Consider the following 23,234-nt stretch of genomic DNA (forward strand, 5'->3'; position numbering starts at 1 on the left):
TCAGAAACTTTTCACTGATTATGAGATGCACATAATCACCATGCTTTCCCAGAAATATCCTTTGTTTTAAACAAGAAATAAGGAGAATATTTGATGCAATCCATTGGGAGAAAATCAACAGGCTTTCCTTCCAGAATCAAGAATCTACAACCCATGCCTCAGGCTGTCTTTTCTGGCTATGATGCAAGCCTTAATTATGTGAGGGAGCAGAATCCCTTGCTAGATTATATTACTGATTCTTTACCAATGAGCAATTTGTGTCAGCCAATAATAAAAGGACAAATTAAAATGGGGCATTAAAGTGAAGCACATTGGCTTATTCAGGTGAAAATATTAGAATCCTGAAAGCAGATGACATTATTAGATACACTGGGCCTGAGGAGTCATATCCCATTAAGTCTGTCAGGAAGTTCAAGAATAGGAACTGGAATCAACTCCTAATAATCATAACCTCAGTACTTTGGCCTCTTTCCTCTTTCCAGGTATGTTATGAAACAAGAATGTAATTGTTCTAGTTAAAATGATGCAGTGATGGGTGTCTTATAACATTCAGACAACCAAGTTTAATTATGTGACTACTTTCTCACCATGAGCTAAGAAATGGCATCATTGTTTGCAAGAATAGGAACTTGTTTACTAGCTTATTTCCCACGACAGACCAAATGGCTTGGTTTTGGCTGAAATTGCATGAATCCAACATGCTAAGTCAGTTTGTTAAATTATGGCCTTAGCATGCCAATAGCACCCATACACTTGTGCATTATTTTTAGATTTTGTACTATACCACTAAAATGAATAAATTACGTTATGTATGATTCAGTCCGTAGCAGAACTAAAACAACAATTATAAAAAAAGCCCTCAGTACCGAGTAGGTGAATGTGAATCTCCATGCAAGTATTTGGAGAAGAACACCTCACAAGTCTTAATGTTATCAACAATGTCTCTTATTCGTTTTTAACCACAAGAGAAGAGAAAAAACACATTTTATTTATCAGACACTTGGAGTTTGAGACTTAGAAAAATAACCTGTGATATTCTCTTATACTGTACTGTATTATAAGGGTTAAAGTTAGGAATGCAGTACTGTAAGTCCAGCTTCTTTTTCTCTCTCTCAGGTTTTAGAGTGGAGACCATTCATTAAGGCACCTTTGTGTTTCTAAACAAATTATGGTTGCTAGGATGCCTGGAGGCTATAATCCAAAATGTGATATTAAAGTGCCCAGTTCAGGATTTTGGGAAATATTTGTTCCTCTTCTAATTTAAGATGTCTAAAAAAGAAGAGTAAAAGACAATTTTCTCTATAGAAAAAAAAGAACAGAGAATTATCTAGGAAAATATATAAAAACCTGCAACTGCAATTGTCATAGAAAATCATGTCAGTCATCTGAATTAAAATTCCCATTTTAACAGTGAAATTCACTATAATCTGGCTATGAACAATTAGTAAAATTGGCTTTATGAAATTTTTCTCCTAATAAACTACTCCTTGAATGTGTTTACAGTTATTATGGATCTTTATTATTTTTAAAACCAAACTTACACTTTTCTGTTTGTTTTACTTTGTTTGTTGTATTTTTAAAATACTTGTGTTCTTCATCTCAATAATAAAGCAAATTATAAAATTACATTTACCAACTTTAAGCTAATCTACTTTGTGTGATATTTTAAGGATAAATATTCTTAATTTCTTAGATGAGAAATAGATACACATCTAATGAAATGCATATCATTAAGTACAACATATTAAGGACTACAAATATGGTTTCAGGCAGTTTCTCTCTCTCCAGGTTCTGTCTCTGCCCATAAATTGGTGGGCATTACAGATGCCATTCAAGTATAGTTATACTGCCAAGATCGTTCATAATTTTAAGGTCAATTTTACTTAATGCATTTGTATTTCTATCATTACTAATAAGGCATATTAAACACTATTTCTCTAATTACTATAGTAACAAATCAATTATTTACAGCAAGATCAGAAAGAGACTGTCTTTATATACAAGAACATTATATTTACAACAATCAACTGCAAAATATGTACAAACAAGAGATGCTTTCACGGTAATGACAGTATAAATTAAATAATAAATAGCATGTTTATATTCTTAAGGCACAAATACCTTCTTCCCAAGACTGTACAGGACTTAAATGTTTCCCTATGCTTTTGTCTGATCACTGCAATAGTTATAACTCCCCTGTAGAACAGTTTTCACGGTTAACAATACACACCACACATCAAATGACTTATAAAAAACAGCTTGTTTTTTTACAACACAAATATCTGTTAAGATACAAGTTTTGTGTAAACAGTCTTTAATTTACCATTCATACTATATTCACTTTTAAATAATACTCAAATAATTTCAAAATAATACAGGTATTAGAGGATTTCAAGGGACAACCAGCAATGTGTGCATTTTAGTTCCTATTGGAGAAGTAAAATCAGTGGGATTTTACTTCGTGAGAAACCATTGCCAAAAATGTGAATAATTTCCCTCAACTTAAACATAATAAAACAGTTTGGTGGGAATCCTATGCATGCAACGAGGATTTATTTCTTAAATAACCAAGCATGGAAGTATACTGCACATTGCTGTAGTTGACAAAATACCTGCAATGAATTCAAAAGCGGTCTTTCAGGAGCAAAAAATATAAACAGATTAAAGCAACACAAATAGATTTTATCCAGTTAACTGTCCCTGCCAATGGAATCCCTTTGATAAGTATAACTAGGGACAGGGACAATTCTTTCATCTGCAGTCTGTGCTATGTCCTTAAAATCTCACTGTTAAACAGCATGGTTTCCTGGAACAACTTTGGTGAGTACAGGAGTTTGGTTGCAAACTATATTCTGCAGAAAGGGCCATTTACTCAGATCTTTATTTAAAAACTAAAAAAAACCCTGGATGACTCAGAAAAAATGGTCTTATTCTTGCAGAGCAGAAACCTGCATATCATTATCAATACTGCAATTTCTATATCAAAAGCCATTTTAAAGACAACAGACTATCTAGAACAGATTGGGTGTTGCAGAGGTAACAATTTATTACACCTGTTTCTTCTATACTGATGTTATAGGTTTTTGATATGGTTAGATGATTAATCAATAAAATTTGTTGGTGGTGGTAAATTCAGGGATTTTATTTACACCTGAAATGTTAATGTTTTTTCACATTTCACAGTATGTTATTAAAATACAATCTCTGACTTCTGACATTGGCACTTGCTGGGGTAAATTCTTTTTCTTATATTTCTCCATGTTTTCTGAAATGTAATGGACCAATTCAAATGTTATGGGTCACGTTTTAATGAAGTGCCAAGAAATATTAGCTTGAGCAATCCAACAGTGTATTTTTGCCCACGAAACAGAACACCTTATGCTTCTTTATAAAACAAAAAATACAATAAAACTAGAAACTTTAAGCTGCCAAATTGAAAGCTCTGGTATATTATGGCACTTTTTAACACTTCTTTTCTTCCTTTGGAAAAAAATAACCAGCTTCAAATAAACAATACTATATACCCCAAATACCACGTAAGACAGATTAACAAGACATATTGTCAATCTGATACAGTTATACTGTCCATAATATCTGAAATTCAGGACTTCCATTATGTAGAAAGGAATTTAAGTAAATAAGTCAACAAAAAAAGAGGCCAAGATAGAAAATTATCCTTACTAATTAATACCTTGGGATGTGATGGTATAATACAAGTTTAAAAGCTAATTTATTATGAAAACTCAAATTATGACAGAACTCTGCAAATGCAGATCTTGAAAGAGTGATGACTCCCAACTTCGGCATAGAATAAAAAAGAAAATGAAATGCTTGGTTAAATCAAAAGAGAAAGTTAGGCTGTTCAAGATAAGAACAATTTAGTCAAGCATTCCTGATTTCACCTGATTTTTAGAAAACACATAGCAAACGCTATAATTCTTCTATGGTTAAAGTTTAGAAATTAATCCCTTTTTACTGTATTTTTTCCTAAAATTATATATTGATTTTACTCCCTGAGGTGTTCAATGGGAAATGGAAGAAATTGCCATGTTTATCATCAACGATAAAGTGCTGTTTTCTACTTGATTGTGACATGTTTTCATTAGAATCATAGCAAGATTTTTTTTAAAAAAAACTGGAGAATTAATTTTCCGGTGTATATGCATTGAACAAGAGTATTGTCAAGGATCAGCATATTCTACTATCTTGGAACATTTCTGGGTCCTTCCCATGTTTCTCCAGGAATTGATGCTTTAAACAAAAATATTAGCATCCATGAATATTAGAACCAGAAAAGAACAAGGCAGATTTAGACAAGTAGTTATATGCATTTCTGGCACAAAAAAAGACTGTCGGGAAAATGCATGATAAAAGTGTCTCTTCCTAATTTAAGTCCTATGTCAGTTATTACAAAGGCTATATATTAACTGTATAATTGGTGAATTAATTTTTTAAAAGTTTCCTAAATAGTAGATTTACAAATGCCCTTTTTTCATTCTCAACATCTAATTTTATCATTGTGCATGCTTGAAAAACAGGTGTTTTCATTACTCTTAATGCCTGTCACAATTGTTAAATCATAAAGTCCTTAGCATTGACTTTGGTGACTTAACTCTCCCTCAAAGTTGTGGATCTACAGGCTGGTTTACCAACTTGACTGACAGGAATCAAGGAAGATGCTTTGCATCAAGAGTATCCAAGTTTGAATAAAGGACACTGAGATTGAGGAAGCCAAGTAACACCTAGTCTACCAAAGTGTGACTTGTAGAGTAGTTTGCACTCTATGCCATATCAGAACAGTAGCACCATAAAAAGCTGGATGTGAGCTCTGAACACTGATACTATTTGGCTGTTCCACTGGGACAACAGAAATATATGCCCTGTCAGCTTTCAATTGTGCAGAGATCAGGAGGAATGGTAGAAACAGGGTCCCAAAACAGTGGTTAAGCCTCGGTGACAGGAATATTCTTGCTCAATTCCTTGATCCCATGTAATATTCTCTTCATGTGACCCACTTTGGTCACTCCTAGATCCTGAAAAAAAAATGACAAGGATAAACTTAGTCATGAAAAATTAGCCAACTGTAGAATACATATTAGTTGAATCTTCCCCAAAATGAGAATAAAGCAGAAGCATCTCAGAAACCAAATGATAAAACCACAGTGCTTGAGAAAACAAGATATATTACAGAATATGCTTGAAATAGACATTATTCAGAGGCACAGATTTATCAGTCAGGCAAACTGCACAGGAATGACTAAGAATACAAAAAGCTTAATTCAAAAAGCGACCAAGTGACACACACACAAAATTATTACATATAAATGAGCCAAGAAAACACGTAATTTCAACACAAATAAAAGCTACACTTTTTATAAAATATCCCCAGATACCTTTATGTTCATATTCTATTTTCAAAGGAATCATATCTTCCCAATGTTAGATAAAACTTAGCAGATTATGTTTAGTTAGTGTCAAGCCCTACACAGATAGTCAAAGTCAAAGAAGAGCTACACAGTCTCAATAAAGTATTTTTAATGCTAATCCAGGGATAAATACATAACCTCAGAAATTACAAAATAAATTACCAATCCTCATTTATATGAGTTTATTTGAATGATTTGATGCGCTTCTTCCCAGATTTCTTGTTACCTGAGTTGAATTGTTGTTCATAAGATAATCTGCCAATGGATTTACTTCCATCTCTTGGGGGTTTATGGCTACTCCCCCTTCTATTACTTTCCCTTTCTCCCAACCATTCTCATATTTGGATCTAGTTTTGATTTCCTGTTATATCTGTAGCTTTGCTGCCATTGCTTGATAGTAATAAGAAGCAAATGTCTACAAGAGAATTTTATGATGGTATTCATTGTCCACAAAGCTGTGAATCCATCCAGAACTGGTGTGACAGTCATATTGGCAGTTGTACTTGCCTGAATCCTATTATCAGTGGGGCTGAATTCTGCATGGAACCAAAATTCATTTGTCTTGTACTATCCTAAAACTATATTCCAGCTAGAATAGCATACATTTCCTCATAGCAATAATTAAAATATGGCTACTACTTAATAAAAACATATATTTTATCAAGGAGTTATACAGGAATGGTATATTTCAAGCAGTTGATTCTAGGAGATACAGTAATGCTGAATTTCACGTATACTCTATAACTTTACGTTTGGTGTGGGTATTTAACCAAGAGTCTCTTTTTTCCTAACCTAAAAATAAATAAATTATTCTGTCTAAAGGCACCTAGGATGGAGAGTATGCAGACCAGCTCCAAGCACAGTCAGCAGAGGCTGCCATGTACATGCCAATGGCTATTTTGATGAGTTCTTTATGAAAGTACCTTGAGATCTCTCCGTTCCAGATGCAGGAGCTCAGAGCCCCGGATGTCATGCCGGATGAAGATATCTTTATACTCACAAAGACTGAGGTGTTCAAGCCAGGCTGCAACCTCCTCTGTTCCCCAGAGGTGAACTGTCAGAGATGGAAAAAGCAGGGATGTTGAGTACCCCAAAGCCCAGAAGGAAAGGTAATGAAAAAGATGATCAGCAGCAAAGACCAAAGTAGCATAAAAGTGAAAGGCAAAACTGTACTAACATATCTTAGAAAGAATAGTTCACCGATTCCAAAATAAGGAAAAGCTAAAAAGTTAGAGACACTGACTTAAATGGAGGCTAGATAATTAGGCAATATTTTTTCTGAGATCAAGGAAGTAAGATTAGGGCCACATGTTTTTACTCAAAGCAAATACTAATAAGTTTGGATGTTTGCAAATACTAAGAAGGGCCTACCTATATTAATAAAATTTATTCAGGAAAAAAAATGATGTAAAATGTAGGGGATTTGTTTATTCATTTACTTTTGTCATCAAAACAGACCAACATTGATACGACGTAAAATTCCACCTTTTAAAATGCGTGCTTTAAATTTTTAGCCCAAACATATTTGGTTAATCCTGACACAAAGTTCAGTCTGAACTTCCTTTGCTGTATGAAAATTCTACAAGCCTATGTTCCAGATCTTGTTATACACATACTGTTTTGGAGATGACTTTTTCCATAGGACATTTTGGTAATCAGTTCTTAAAGAGTTTAATCTCTGAGACTCATCCTTAGATAGCTTCTGACAAGGAAATCCATGTTCAAATACATGCATTATAATAATCATGTGTCTGAAGTTGGATTAAAGAAGAAATTATTAGATTTCTACATTTCATTCAGATTTGTTATTAAGCAAGAAATAAAAGGCTGTGAATCTTGGTAAAAGGCTTAGTCATAACTCATCTTGGATTTAGACACTTGTATCACAGTTTAATAAAGATTTAAATCCAATCAGTAATTTTTCTTTAATATAATGGTTCATGAATAGAGGAAACTTAAGAACTGATGATCTTTCTAGTTCCTTATATCAAGGAAGTAGACATTGTGAACAAAGTCTTATTGCATGCATTTCTACTAAGAAATCCTTTGCATCCACCAAGCAAATCAACCTATCTACATGGGCACTATTTTGTTTAGGGAGAAAAAAATATCTGGACAAAAATACCCAGCTATCCAACCTTTTTACTAGCTTCTAAATAAGAGAGAGGATAAGAAAATCTAAAAAGCTAAAGGCAAAAGAGAGAACGCTGAAATGTCAGAAAATTAATTGGAAGATAAATGATCTCATTAGCTCCATAGAACACTGAGAGATATAAGCAAACAAATCAACTAATACAAAATTGGGAAAAGATTGCCCTGATTCCATTTCAACTTTGATTTGAAAAAGTTTATTTTTAAATATCATACCAACAATGAAAATTAAACCTCAGGATGCACCAATGAAGATGCAGAATCCCAAGACAAGATATGAGACTTGATTAAAGTCTGGGAGAGAATCAACGAGAGAAAATCAATAACCAAATCTGGAAACATTAGCAGGGGAGGTTTGGAGTTATGCAGGCTTGGGTTCAACAATCACTTCAGTTTTTAAAATTTCAAAATTTCCAATAAACTTCTCTGGCCATCCAAAAATGTACAATATTTCAAAGTCCTAAGTTCTATTTGCAATGTGTGCTTAGTTTCCGTATTTTAGAATATTCAGCTACAAATACAGTAATCTGCTCCAGGAAAGTAAAATGCCTGTTTTAATATAAAGGAAAAATATATAGGGAATATTAAGGGAGTCGGAAGGGAGACATTGTTTCTTGTAGAAATGACATCTAAATCCATGGGCACGTTTGGATATATAGGGATGTGAAAAAAGGCAAAGTGGAAATGCAAAGGCAGATGGTACCCGGCAATCCCAAGCTACTGCTTGTCTCCTTATTCTTGTTGTTTTTATCCTTTTTAAATTTCACCAGACGAAATTTGCCACTTCGGCTGCGTTTAGAATAATCCAGCATTTGGTTCTATAAAAAAGAGAAACCACAATATTTTTTGTAGACTTTCAATTTATATAAGATCCCCCCCCCCAATGTTCATTCATTTTATCAGACTCTTCTGATAAAATTCACCAGTATAATTATTTAATTAATCTTAATTTAATTTAGCACATTGCAGGGGTATTTGACCTAGGAAAGTAAACCAACCAACCAACCAACCAACCAACCTTCCTTCCTTCCTTCCTTCCTTCCTTCCTTCCTTCCTTCCTTCCTTCCTTCCTAAAATTACCATAAAGTAACTCTGGGCGGCTTATAGTGATAAACAATATATCTACATTAAAACTTAAATATTAAAATCTATGGACATGTGGGGAGGGTGGGGGTGGAATGGGGGGAGGTGGGATCTGTTGTTACTTGATCAACCACCTCCATTGTGCTGTTTCCCCCACTAGGGCTCTAAAACACTCCAAGAACACCACCTTCCAACAGGCACGGATCTAGATACTCCCTCTAACAAGTTACCTCTTCATCACTGGGCTCCATGAGTTGCCACAGCCATGGGATATCTGCTAGTTTCCTCATGCGAAAGTCCATATCTGTCAGTGCAGCTTGGAGCTGTTCCTTCTGGGGAGGATCCAACTGCTACATCAGAAATGAAAATATGAAGACACAGTTAAGAGCTGTAATCTGAACAGAGACTTGTCTAACCTGTAACAGAACTACCATAAAGTACATTCATATCACACTTTATTCTGTTTTATTGTTTAAATATTCTACTCTAATGGCATAGAAACAATATGGAAAAAAACAAAGGTCTAATAAAAGAAAAGCTGGTCTTTGCCCATAATAAAGTGTTTTTTTTTTGGTGAAAACAGAAAAATATACCAAATCTGGCTTACCCCAACCATTCAATGCAACACTTCATGCCTTCCTACCCTTATAAACCATCCTTGCTTTCTCCACAGCAATTCCATACTGCATACATTATCTTTTGCTCCTTAAACTTTTAATCTATGGACAAATAACCACTCTGCACAAATCCTACTTCAGGCAATTGTACCTTGATGTGAAAAATAAATCTTAACAGAGTTATTGTCCAAGAATACAGCAATCCTTTTGCTCTTTGCTTTGCATCAGTTTTGCATCTACTAATTAACTAATTTCATTAAATTCAAGAGGCCAGCATTATGAGCTTTATAACGAGTTAGATCTTACATTAGTTAATTATTTAAGTCTGATTTTAAAAAAGGATTCTGCTAATGCAGCGTTTATAATGGATCTTGTGAAAATTAATATTAAATGGTCATTCTCTACAGCTGAGTTTCCTTTTCTGAATTCACTTAACATGCTTGAATAGCATGAGATCAATTTAGTAACATTTTGTTTAGAAATTAAAACCTCTAAAAGCTAAGGTGTGAAGAGGCGTAAAGAATAGTTCCCTGTGCAAGCACCCATTGAAGAGCTATACATTATGTTGCAGCCTTGCTCAATCACCTTTGTAAAGCCTGTGCCCAATTATAAACAGATCCTATGTTTACAAAGTGGGGGATGATCTCATGCTAGAAATACTGTCACATTATTGTCACATTGCTTCCTTCCAGTCTGTTGGCAGGGTTTGTGCTCGACTTTCAGTTGTGAACAATTCCTGGAATTATGTCGCAAGTGCAAACATTTCAGTGAAAGAGGCCAAAATGGACTTTATAATGTCAAGTGATTTTTTTTGTGGAATACAGAATTTATAATGGAAGCAAGGAGAAGAGCAAGGGAGCCGGATCCAGGGACAGATCAGACAGGTACTCATTCACACATCTTTTAACCATTAACTTTATGAAGAATGCACAGCCAACATCAGAATAATAAACCTAGTATTTACAAAGAGGAGGGAGATAAGTGTTGTCCTGTGTTAAAGGCTAGTAGTGTACTTCAATAATGAAGCAAAATATTCTTAGTGAGGACAAATAAAATAAATAACACAACCAAAGAGAAATATTTCACGCTATTTATTTCTTACCAGGGCCATTTTTCCAGCCAGAAGAAGTTCTGTTTCACTGTGCAAGGCTTTAACATTATTTACCATTTCTACTACAAGGTTGCAATTCAGGCCCTGTAGAAAGATTGCATGTGTAAGGACTCGAAGCTGCAAATCCAATAGTGCAATATAGGACAGTCAAAATGCACTGGAAATGTACCTCTGTAGACTTGGATTTTGCATACACTTTGTCCATAGATTTGGAGCTAGCATTGACAGCATGAGCAAGTTCTTGTTCCATATCCTGGTATGCCTGGGCTATTTCTCGAATGCTGTAGGAAAACGTAAGAGAATAGGTGAAATGTAGAAGAACAACCTTTCTAGGATGTCTTATTCTGGTGCTGTCTTCTCTACTGGTGGCAGGAAAGGGCCTCACCTGTGAATCAGAGCTCCAGCTGCTCTGCAAAACTCATTGATATGAGTTGATTCTTCCTCGGATATAATCTCAGGATGCAGTGTGAAAGAGGGAGGTCTGGGCAGCTCACACTTTTGTTTGTCTTCCCAAGACTTTAGGGTATTCTCAAATGCCTAAGGGGGAGAGGAAAGGGGGAAGAGGCCATTTGCTTTTTTAGAAGAAAATATATTTGTTTGTGTGTGTGTGTGTGGTGTATATATATATATATATATATACTATTTTTCCTTATATTTTCCTTATATTTATATAATAAAAATTACATCCAAATCTTTGGGCATGTTTGGAAATTGAGATGGAGTTAGTTTTATTTTGCTGAGAAAATAACAGAGTGATAGGACATCTGAATGACTAACAAAGTATTATTATATGAGCTTTTGTAGGGGAGAAAAAAAGCCCACTTCATCAAATGCTCGAATCATAGTCCCTAAGTTACAGAAATATATGTGTGGATAGGGAAATTCACAAAGTGAAGTGGGATGTCTAACACTTGTATTCTTGTTAGGTGGATTCTCTTACCCTGTCTCTGGTTAATGTTTGTGCCCTGTTTTTATGAACAATCCAAATATATCCCGGGGGTTGAATCCAAGCCTCTCCATCAACTTGCACAGGGACTCCCTCATCTCCCAGGATTGCAATCTTCACAGTTCGGCACTAAAAACAGAATATCTAGTGTTAATTGCATCCTAAAATTGTAAAAGCAACTTACAAAACAATGTCTGCTTTATGCTACCCCAGATATATTTCATATGTCCAATATAAATAAAAGATTTCCCCCAAAAATGGTATTACTGCTCATAGTAACTGTATGAATGTCTAATATCTAGCTAAAATAGAGCATTATTTAGAAATCAACCTATGTTTAACTTTGTTGATTACTATCTTTACTAACCCTTTAATCTTTAACATAGAACTGTCAGGTTTAACTTTTATATAATACTCAATTCTCCACAGTCCTCTCAAAGGAAATCATCTTATGGATAAAAATAAGCCTAGTAAACACCTGGGCTATCCGATGATGTTGAAGATTAATTACACGAGAGACAGCCATCTGCATACTTCCAAACACTGCAACCACTTCTAGGATCTTATCATCAAAAGAAGGAGCTGTAAATGTCTACAGTAACACAGAGAATTAAACAAATTGGAGTTGCTTCAAGTATAATGGATCCCTTTTGCTCCCAATCATGACAAACAAGCAAGCAATATACAGACATGTTGTACTTTAAAGAGCATACATGCATTATAATTCTACAGAAAATGGAACAAAATACTAATATATTCTTCATTCTTAAAGTAAAATATAAAATGACAAATGCAAAAGAAACAGATTTTATTTTTCATGTCACCACTGGTGACTTCATCTTACTATTAGTCAAAAAAAAATTAAACCATAGAAAGGTCAAAAATATTCTTATGAGTTCAAGAAATTATGAAAAGATGGAAACTTGAATGGAAAAGTGCTTTGTTTCAGTATTTTTTTCAAAAAATGTCAAAACAAAAAGAAGATGAGAAATACTTACATCATCTTCTTTAGTTCCTCCCCAGAAGTTTGTGCCTCCTGCATAGCTGGGGATGTTGAGAACAGCAATTCCTTGAAGACTGGGCAAAGGGATTGGACGCCCATCACACTATACGATATAAAGCCAATTTTATGTAATGTTTCAAACACAGATTCATATGTTTAATTAGTAAACCACCTTTAAAATGCTAGAGAGTGTAGGCAATTGCTCAGAATTAATTTGGGAAATTAATTTTCCCAAAATTAATTTTTACACATTACATATACTATTACTGCAAAGCCCTCTTCTACTGATGAAAGGAAAATAACTATAATGTTCCTGTGTAGACATTAGTGTTTGCTTAAATAAGAACCTGAAATTTACCTCTTTCCTCATCTTTTTATCAAAATAAAATAATGTGGAGGAATTCATTGCAATCTTTCTTAAAAATCTAAAGTCATTTCTAAATAACTTGTTATTATACTGAATTAAAGATCCAGTATATTTTTTTACAATGTGAATGGGTCCATCAATTTTAACAGGGTGATTTCATTTAATATACTTTTGCATTAAAATATACAAATGATTTGTAACGTTCAGCAAATTCAACAATTCCGCATTTGTATCAATAAGCATCAGTGAAATAGAGCAAAAAGTTAGAGCAAAAAGCAGAATATTCAAAGAGCACTTCAAAATGCATTTCCTCAAAACACTGAGGCAGCTGAGCCCTCAAGAAGTTTTAGACTGGCTGTTTTGGGGTCTTTCTCAGTATCTCTGCATGCACAGCTACTCTGTTTAACCAACGGTCTTCAGTGGAAGTGTTGTCCATGCAGCCTAGGAAGGCCTCTAAAACAGCTATGCTGAGCTTTGTAAAGAACATGGCTGTTTCCAGAAAGGCACTCCATTCACGCAGGCATGCTTTGCAAAATCCTAATAATTAACAGAAAATTATTTGCAATTTTTGGGCACTCAAGTATGCTTAAAAGATGTCTTATAGCATGAAAATCATTGAACCATAGTACAAAATCAAAACGTTCATCTGTTCACTTCAAATAATAGTTCAAACTGGCTAGGGCCAGTGCTTTTTTTCTAAAAAAAAAAAAAGGTGCCGGAACTCACACACGTCATACAACCCGCCTTGCCTACCCTACAAGGTTCCATCCAAAAAAGGTGCCGGAACTCCGTTCTGGGCGTTCTATGAGAAAAAAAACCCTGGCTAGGGCTATTTTAAATACATTACCTCTAACAAAACCTTCTGTTCTAAGTTTTTGTAAGTTCTGTGTAGCAGCTCCTTTGTCCCAAGAACTCCGTACCACATCATATTTTTTGTACGACTTCTGATAATGGAAAATAGAAGTAAAATTAAATATATCAAAATTATCACTAAAAATGACACCAATAATTATACAACAATAAGTATTAAAGGAAGCGTAGATTTATATTTGCAGTTAACAGATGAAAAGTTTAAAACTATCTAAAATAGAATGCAATACCTGCATTTCTCTGGATGTTCATCACGCTTGTTGTTGAAATCCAAAGAAATCTTTGCATCCAAGCCAATTCCAAAATAATTATTCATGACACATTTCTCTATGTAACAATCACTGCAAGATGAATTATATCATAAACAAATTGTTTTCATGTGATGGAATAATTTAGCATCCTCTCTATTTTCTATCCATTTGCAACAACTTTTGCGAAATAGAAGATAAAATTATGGCAAGCACATGAAGGGTCTCTCTCTCTCTCTCTCTCTCTCTGAATAAACAACAATAAATGAATTTGTTCTTGGAGATATTAGAAACATGGCTAGCCAACAATTGAACAATAAACAGAAATATAGTGAACAGTGCTGGTGTAGACTACATCCTCTAGCTTAACTTCTGCTTCTAATTTCTTTTGCTTACTCTTTCTTATTCTTTTTCTGAGCTCAGGCTGAATATTGTAATGGCTATGTATTTATATATACACATAATTAAAATATATTTTCAGCCTTTTTTGTACTTTTTTGTACTAGTAACAAATATTAAATATAATTAATATAAATAACATCCTCATTTTAACTTATATAGTGAGTAATGAGAGAATCTATTTTCTTTATTGCTAACTAAACACTTACAGATTTTCTGGCTCAGGGTTAAATGGATCTGCGTTGATCAACAACCGACTGATGACAGAACCTCCTGGTAGAGAACCAGATGTCCCAGCACGGAAACCTGCCAAAAGAATGCAGAAGTTACAGGAAATACTATACAAGTTAAGAAGTGTGGCAGAACAAAGCAGATTTAAAAATTAATTTTACCCTCAAAATCAATAGGCAATATTGCATCTAAGCATGAAACATCATCTCATGTTACTATACTATTGTTGAAAGGTAAAGGAGAAACAGAATTTATTTTTAATAAAAAAAACCTAAGTTTAGTACTAGTCCTACGCAGAAAGAGATTCAAGCACATTTTCAGCACACACAAAAGAGATTCCAACACTTTTTCCTGTATTTTCCCTGTATCATCCAGCAGAAAACTGTAAATGATTTCCACATATCTTTGGAAGCAAAGTTTGTTTCACTGTTTTAAAATGTTGTCCTAATTTAAAACAGCATTTAACAAGGATGATTTTTAACGTATGCAAAACAACTATAATGGCTGATACATTTTCTGAGCCTACAGTTTTGGAAAAAAATCCAGAGAAGAGCAACTAAGATGATCAAAGGCCTGAAGGCTAAAACATATAAAGAACGGCTGCAGGACTTGGGTTTGGCTAATCTAAAAAAAAGAAGAAATGGGGGAGACATGATAGCAGTATTCTAGTATTTGAGGGGCTGCCACAAAGAAGAATGGGTCACGTTATTCACCAAAGCACCAGAGGTCAGAACAAGAAATAATGGTTGGAAACTGATCAAAGAGAGAAGCAACCTGGAATTAAGGAGAAACTTCCTGACAGTGAGGACAATTAACCAGTGGAACAGCTTGTCTCCATAAATCGTGGGCGCTCCATCCCTGGAGATTTTTAAGAAGAGACTGGACAGTCACTTGTCTGAGATAGTATAGGTTCTCCTGCTTGAGCAGGGGGCTGGACTAGAAGACCTCCAAGGTTCTGTTCTGTTCCGTTCCGTTCCATTCCATTCTATTCTAATGATTAAGGTTATTTGATTTTGTGTGATCACCACTAACTATCTGAAACAATGTGAAATATAATGGAAAAACATTCATTTATATAGTGATGCAATCCTATTTCAATTAGATGGGAAGAGTGCTAATGAACTCACTGGGATAGATGATCTTTGCATTCAACATTGGCAAGCTGTCCCGGTTTCCTGCCTGTGGAGGAAGAGAGGCAGAGCTTCCTACTGATATACTTCCTTTATTTATTAGTCTTTCACAAGGAGACTTGATTACTGAAAAACATAAAAAAGACCATAGAAACTACAGCATACTAGTGATACTACAATTATTATAATAATAATATATTATTTTCATCTATTTGTCCTGATATTTGATCCTCATTTTCTTGGTATGATCAACCCACTTCTATATTCACCACACATTCATTCCTGACTCCATCTCTTCTTGTTTTACAACCTCAGAAGCAATGTGTTGCTGCTGGCAGCTTGCTTGGCAAACAGCTGATGTATTTCCCATTGTGTTCCTGTTCACTATACTCTTTTCTAATCCCTTCATGTCCAATCTCTCTACTCTGCTGGGGAGTGGGCAGAGGAGACATTTCCTACAGAAATTATTTGGTGAAATCCTTTGTTTTTGAGGAGCAAGAAAAGAAGGGCTGCGGTTGGCCCATGAAAGGGGGAGAAGGGCAAGTGAGAGAGGAGCGTGCAGATTTTTTCACTGTCTTGTTTTGCAGATCTGGGCAGTGTGGTGCAATGGGATGGGATTGGTTAGGGAAGTAGAAGAGATTTCAATAAAGCATATTACAGAATGGGGGAATCCTTAGTCCCATGTGAGTGCTGGAAGGTAGGGAGAGGGAAGCAGGGTTTTTTAGTCCTACTTGGCCGTGGGGGAGACCAAATGTCTGCCATCAACTTCTGTGCATTTTCTCCTGGTTGGCCCCAGATCTGAAGGACCCAAAGGGATGCTTTCCCAGCGCTATTTGACATTCCAAGTTACATGCAGATGTATGCCTCAATGTGCTTGCATAGAGAAATGCAGAAAGAAGTCTTCATACTTCCCATTCCAAAGTAACACTTTAAAAACAACAACAACTCCTAAACCTGTATTTAAAACTTCTATTGCTAAGGATTGAAGGAGACTTCTCCAATGCTCTAAAACCTGCCATTGTGGAGGTTCCTAATAGCAGTTGAAAAGCAATTTCCAAAAGTAATTAAAAAATGAGGCTTGGTGAACTATCTCCATATAAGCTACATTATGACTGTGAGCTTGGTTGAAATCTCTTAACTTCTAGCTGCTCAACTGAAGACCTGACCACAAAAACATCAGTTCCTACAGTCTACTCACAAAATGCAGCTGTCCAGAGTACCTGTGGGCAATCTATGATAGATTTGCCATATGGCTATCTATCTCTTTTGCAAAGCTGTCCCAGCTCCTTGAAATACATCTAGTTCACTGTGAATCCTCACCAGAAATTCTTTTCTTTTTGAGTAAACAGCAAAAGGTAATTAAAAGTTTCATTTTGGAAAGTTACAAACAAATCCAAAAGGGTTTGAAATAAGATTTTGAAATCAGTGATAAGAATCCTTCCCATGTCATTTTGAATTCTTAAAAAAACCCACAATAGCAATAGCATTTAGACTTATATACCACTTTACAATGCTTTATGGCCCTCTCTAATCAGTTTACAGAGTCAGCATATTGCCCCCAACAATCTGGGTCCTCATTTTACCGACCTCGGAAGGATGGAAGGCTGAGTCAACCTTGAGCCGGTGAGAATCGAACTGCTGAACGGCTCGCAGTCGGCAATCAGCAGAATTAGCCTGCAATATTGCATTCTAACCACTGCGCCATCACAGCTCTTAAGATGGTACTATGAAGGTTGAATACTAGAGCTAGCCAGAAAGAATGAAAGATTGCAACTAAAGGAGAGGAACACTTAAATTTAATACAGAACAGAGCAAAATGCTTTAACATTGGATATACTGAAGTACAGATACCCCTTGACTTACGACCATTCATTTAACAACAGTCTGAAATTATGGGGGCCATAGAATGGGTGTTTCATGGCCTGTAAAGTACCTCTGGCCATTGAAAAATGTTGCAGCATACCACCCCAGCAGTCACATTTGCAATCTGACTGCTTGGCAACCTGTTCGCACTTATGACCAATTGCCAAGAGTCCTGTGATCATGATCACCACCTGCAATATTTTCTGCTGGAAAGTTAAAGAGGAAGTCAACAGATTCTCTCCTGGCAAGCAGCTCTTTAAGAGAGAAAGGAATTCCTGCTGGGAGAGAATTTTAGCTCTGAATGGAGCTGAAATTACACCTCCAGCTACAGGCAGCCCTTCAAGAGTGAAAGGGCTATCTACCACCTGAGGGAAGAAGAACTCCTCTAGCAGGTTGCAGAAATAGAGTTCAGATCCTGAAGATCTAAGCTCCATTCATACAGCCTTTTGGAAGTGTTCCCTTCTATGTAGCTCTTTTGTTCTATTACAATCTTTATTACAAACCAAACCAAAAACATCCATTAAACTTGTGTTATATAATCACTCATCCGACTATCCAACTGAAAGCACACAGCACTTGAAAAAAATAATCTTTTATAAAATATGTCAAATAGGCTCTGGAAAGATGCTTATAAGGAAACTGGAGATAAATAACCTGCTCCACATAAGAGGTTTACCTTTCCGGTGGCTTCTCCCTTTTGGAAATCCATAGTTGCCAATGTGTGAAGACTGTAAATTGATTTTGTTCTCATTCCTTAGATCCTTTCCTTCTTCAGGGGTGGAAAAATCCAGAAGAAAGCTTGCCTGTTCTTGGGTTTGAGCATTCTGTTCATCAACAGCTACAAAGTAAAACAGAAACAGAGTCAGGTATCTTTTCTCATGCTGTACCGAGGGAACTAGCCAAGCAAAAGAATATTTTCATCAAGGTAGAAACTCAAGTTAGCTTTACCGGATGGGAGAATGCTCAAATCATTGGCTATCTTGCTTTTATCATTTCCTTTTAAAAATACTCCCTAAAATAAAGATCAGGTTGCTTATTATTTTTTGGTTATCATATATGGATTATGTCCCTACAAAGAAAATATAATCAAAATTTTCTACTGCTGAGAAATATTTTTAGGCAGAAAACACAATTTGCAATGTGCATTCCAACTTTTATCATTAGTTTCCTTTAAAATTATCCTAGGCTGTTATGAGTAATAGGCAGAGAAGAAAAAGAATGGATGAATGCACAAATGACTAGTTGTACCACAATTACAGTTAAGCAAATTGTTCTTTTCTGCCATCTATGCTATAATTGAAAAGCAAGCTTACCTCTCAGTAATTCACGTACTACATTTTAATGGAGAGTAGTTGTAAAAGTCATGTTCATAGAACACATCAATCTGAGTTTTAATATTGAGAGAAAAATGCTTTATAAAAGTGGAAGACTGGGTCTATGTCATTGTCTGGGTTGGATCTAGAGTTTGCAGCAAAAGATGGTAGATATTTTTTTAAAAAAATGCTGACTAGACTATGGCTGGAGTCCTTCAGGTGACAGCTGTTTTATTATTTTATATGCAACAACTTCTATTATTCTATTTGCTAACCTCTGAAGTGAAACTGGTGGTCCATAGTTCAAGTCTAAGCAACAAAGAAACAGTTGCTGCAATTGAAAAGATTATATCAAGACCAAATGCTGCACATGGGTGTTTAAGATTGGAGGGTTCTTTCTAAGGAGTTAATAGCAGACCAAAGAAAGAAGATAGATAAAAAGCTAAGTTGGTTCAAATTTAACTGAGAAATACTGCTGGTAAATATGTAGTGCAGTGTAAAGTTATTCTTGTGAAATTTATAGTATGGTGGAGTGGGACATATTACCAGCAGCAGCAACGATAGGTAATGGTGAAAGATTTCATCCCTATTCTATTCAAGAATATACATCAATTGGAAAGGTAATCAATGTTCCCTCAGAAAAGGGAGGAGATAATGGAATATATAGCAGTGGCACCAGAAGTAGCCTTTTAGTGACGAGAGGGAAAAAATATAAACGTTTGTATTTTATAAAAATATAAAAGGGTGTTTGCTTTCAAGAATAAATAAATGTATCTTCCAGAGATTGAATATATTATTTCAATCTGGAATATAACTTTCTGCACCGTACACTAATAGTATAAGGCCCCATTGCTGAAAGTTGTTCTAAACAATCATGTGATAAAACATCTAGCCACAAGAAGACACTTAAGAACAGTTTACAAAATTATTTTGGAAATGGAAACAAGGGAGAGAAACTTCTGGCATACCTCTAATACAGTGTTTCTCAACCGTGGCCACTTGAAGACGTCAAGACTTCAACTCCCAAAATTCCCCAGCCAGCAGGGCTGGCTGGGGAATTCTGGAAGTTGAAGTCCAGATGTCTTCAAGTAGCCAAGGTTGAGAAGCACTGCTCTAATTGAAGGGAGAAAGTGGTTAAAAAAATGAACACTGGAAATGGGCTTCTGTATGTACCCAGCACAAATACAGAAGCTCTTTAAGTATCTGGACTGAAGTAGCATATCTGAAAGATCCTTTTAACTAAAGCATTATAAACTGAAGCATCCTTTTGAAACTACACAGCACTTTGGGAATCCAAATAAAAGATATTTTAGGAGGAAAAGGTTCTCTTTTTTAAGCCTTCTTTTTTATAGAAAAAAACACTATGTAAGACTGGCTTATGACTAGTAATATAATGCATAGTTATACTATTATTTATTTATTTATTTGGAATTAAAAATTAATAAATCACCAGGGCTAAATGCCACATTACCAAGAATTTCAATATTAGCAATTAATTATTTACAGCATTTGATTCTACAGGAAAGCTTAAAATGGATACAAAAAGTGCATCTGTTTACTATTGCTTCCACTTGCATAATTTTAATGTTATTGTTTTCTCTTATTAGCTATTGATCTTATTGCTATTTTGATTTAAAAAAAATATTTATGTACTGTATCATTATATATTGGAATCTGCCTTGAAAAATCCTTGAAAAGCTGGTTAGTAATAAATAAATAAATAAATGAAATACAACCATGCTGAACCTTCCGACAAAAAAGTAGCCATTAAAACCATTGCCACCAATCTCAGCAAATTACAGACATTTTATAAATTATTGTCTGAAGACACTGGAAGGTGCTTACTTGACAAATGTGAAACAAGACCTACTAAAAGCAAATGACCGTTGCCTTGTTAAAACTTCTGAAGGTCTTCAAGAGTTGGTAAATATGAAGACATGATGCTTTGGTCTAAACTGGACATTGTGACATTAGATGGATAGTCTAAATTTTCTTTGAAATTAATTAGGTGCTTTAGAATAATATAATTTTAAGAACACAGCACTTCTCTTTTAAGAATACAACACTTAAATCCCAAGTCTATAGAAAGATAATAAAGAGAGGTATTTCTTTCAGGCAGTGGCTGAATTACCTTTTTCTGCATGCTCAATAATTTGACGAATGGCTTTTTTCAGACTGTTGGCTCTCAACATTAGCTGTTCACGTGGTCTAAATATCTGAGTACGAGCAATACAGGACGACCCTGCTGACAGCTCAGTAGAAGTATCACAAGCCATTCCAGAACCATCACCGTCTTCTGTTTCTTCCGCAATGGTGGGAGGTGGGTTTGGCAAAGATGTTGAAGCTTGAGATTCTTCATTCAGTGTCTTCAAAAGTGAGTCCAGCTTCTCTTTCAAAACAGAGCACTACAAGTAGAAAGAAAAAAATGTGTACAGTGATTGCATAGTATGGGTCTATGTGTGTATGAGAGAGAGAAACCGAAATGTCTTTTTCCAAATACCTTTCTGGTCATGACTTCTGACTCCTCTGAACTTTCTGGTGCTCTTTCGTATGCTTTCCCTACTCGAGCTACAAAATCTTTCACGGTTTCACAAAGCACCCTAAAGAAGGCAGAAGAAATATGCAGTAATCTGTTCTCATTCACAACATCTAGCTTCTATTGGGTCAGCTTCCTTCTTAGTACTTACTTGGCTGATGAGATGACTACTGAATGTTGGTCAGATGTCAAAATTTTGGATAAATGAGCAGCCACAGAGTCTTCATAGAAAAGTATCTGTTGTACCTTGTGAAAGCAGACATAGAAAAGTGTATTATTTCTGCCAATAATGCAAAGCACAAAATTAGAACTAATTTGTACATGCTCAATAAAGACGGAGTCAGGATTTCAATTTATTCTATGGGGAACATTACACAAAATAGCACAACGGTCAAATCCTGGCTGAAAAGCCCTACAAAGTAAAACACCGGAAACATAGTGATCTCTAATGTAAACTTTATTAGGCATAGAATATCGGTAGATAGAAGGAAAGCTGGCTCTGGCAATATGGTGGGAAACAGATAATTAAAAGAGTAAAACTTTCCCTCCCTCTCTGACAGTTCAGGTCACATTGTCCAATTAATCTTCCAGCAATTGTTATGAGAAGAAACCTTCCACTGGCCAAAACATCTCTTCAGCAACTTTGGCTCTCACACTGATAGGGAACACCTGTGGATCCCAAGCTCTTCCTTCCCCCCTCGCAACTGTAGGCAAGCTAGAAGCAATATGGCAGTCCTAATAACAATACATCTTTGTAGCTTGACAACAAGTTGATAGAAAAGTGAAAAAGGGGGCAGGTTACAAATATTTTAAAATAATCAAAATAAAAGTTATCGCATATTCATACAAGGGACATGACTGCAGTAAAACAAGAATGGGGAACATGTGAATCTTTAGATGTAACTACATTGTGATTTGACAATTTTGGGATTCTGAAAACTGAAAGATCTAACTTTCCCTTCTCCTACTTTAAACTTCAAATCTCTGTTAAATGGTTTTGTTTGAACCTCTGTGAATACTTTTTACCTACATAAAGCACCATATCCCTCTTTAGTGCTCTAAAGTTTATATATTTCAATGCTCTTTCATGTCATATGAATATTTGCTTTATTTTATTTATTACCTCAGTTTTCCAGCTTAACTATCTTTCTTTACACTTTCTCCTTTTAATAATTACCTACCTCAGAACTGTCACTGAAATCTTCAAGAACTGTAGTAGCTGATGTTTGACGAGGGAGTTTTGTTTCATATACCATAATGCTCCATCTAGTAAAAAAGATTTATTACACCAATTACTACAAATCAGATTCTGTATACTATTAAAAATGAATAGCAGATACAGTTCATTTTAATCTTTTATTGATTCAGGTGCAAAATGTGTGAGTTCAGGATCAGTAAGCATGAATATTCATAGGCACATATATGTATACCTATACATAACATACATTTATACACAATTATTATATTCATGCAGAGTAAGCACTGAAGTTCATTTTCCCTACATCCAGTAAAATGGCCTTAAATTACTAGCAAAAAATAACAGTAATATTTACCCAGAGCAATTCCTACTATGCTTAAGAAATTCTGAATACACAAGAAATGTTAATCATAATTATTGTTCATAGTATATAATTACATAAGTATTGACTGCTACAGAAATCAGAAAATTTTAAATAATGTACTAAAGTAGAGTTAATGGTTTTCAATTTAACATTTAATGCATACCGTATATACTCGAGTATAAGCCGAGTTTTTCAGCCCATTTTTGGGGCTGAAAAATGCCCCCCTCGGCTTATACTCGAGTCAGCGGCGGCGGCGGGGGNGGGGTGGGGCGGCGGGGGTGGGGCGGCGGCCAGGGAGGAACAGCCAAAATGCCCCCTCGGCTTATGCGCGGGTCACCAATTTTTCCCAGTTCTCTGTGGGAAAATCGGTCCCTCGGC

General features: G+C 35.3%; 1 protein-coding gene across 1 annotated transcript in view; it reads right to left on the reverse strand.

Annotated features, from left to right (window-relative positions):
• Positions 1–1,978: 1,978 nt before the first annotated feature.
• The window catches only part of DGKD (diacylglycerol kinase delta), a 65,255-nt gene continuing 43,999 nt past the window's right edge, over positions 1,979–23,234 (reverse strand). Inside the window, exons 12-30 of the mRNA XM_015813706.2 lie at positions 22,476–22,560; positions 21,446–21,540; positions 21,259–21,358; positions 20,890–21,163; positions 18,122–18,283; positions 15,580–15,708; positions 14,431–14,527; positions 13,805–13,915; positions 13,552–13,648; positions 12,333–12,440; positions 11,813–11,926; positions 11,329–11,463; positions 10,774–10,925; positions 10,558–10,669; positions 10,380–10,472; positions 8,891–9,010; positions 8,281–8,395; positions 6,350–6,480; positions 1,979–5,033 (exon numbers count right to left, since the gene is read on the reverse strand). Of these exons, the coding sequence (XP_015669192.1) occupies positions 4,944–5,033; positions 6,350–6,480; positions 8,281–8,395; positions 8,891–9,010; positions 10,380–10,472; positions 10,558–10,669; positions 10,774–10,925; positions 11,329–11,463; positions 11,813–11,926; positions 12,333–12,440; positions 13,552–13,648; positions 13,805–13,915; positions 14,431–14,527; positions 15,580–15,708; positions 18,122–18,283; positions 20,890–21,163; positions 21,259–21,358; positions 21,446–21,540; positions 22,476–22,560 (2,320 nt within the window). The 3' untranslated portion in view covers positions 1,979–4,943. The remainder of the gene's footprint in view (positions 5,034–6,349; positions 6,481–8,280; positions 8,396–8,890; positions 9,011–10,379; positions 10,473–10,557; positions 10,670–10,773; positions 10,926–11,328; positions 11,464–11,812; positions 11,927–12,332; positions 12,441–13,551; positions 13,649–13,804; positions 13,916–14,430; positions 14,528–15,579; positions 15,709–18,121; positions 18,284–20,889; positions 21,164–21,258; positions 21,359–21,445; positions 21,541–22,475; positions 22,561–23,234) is intronic.

Source organism: Protobothrops mucrosquamatus, unplaced genomic scaffold, assembly GCF_001527695.2.
Source record: "Protobothrops mucrosquamatus isolate PMUCROS unplaced genomic scaffold, P.Mucros_1.0 scaffold183, whole genome shotgun sequence".
Lineage (NCBI taxonomy): Eukaryota > Metazoa > Chordata > Lepidosauria > Squamata > Viperidae > Protobothrops > Protobothrops mucrosquamatus.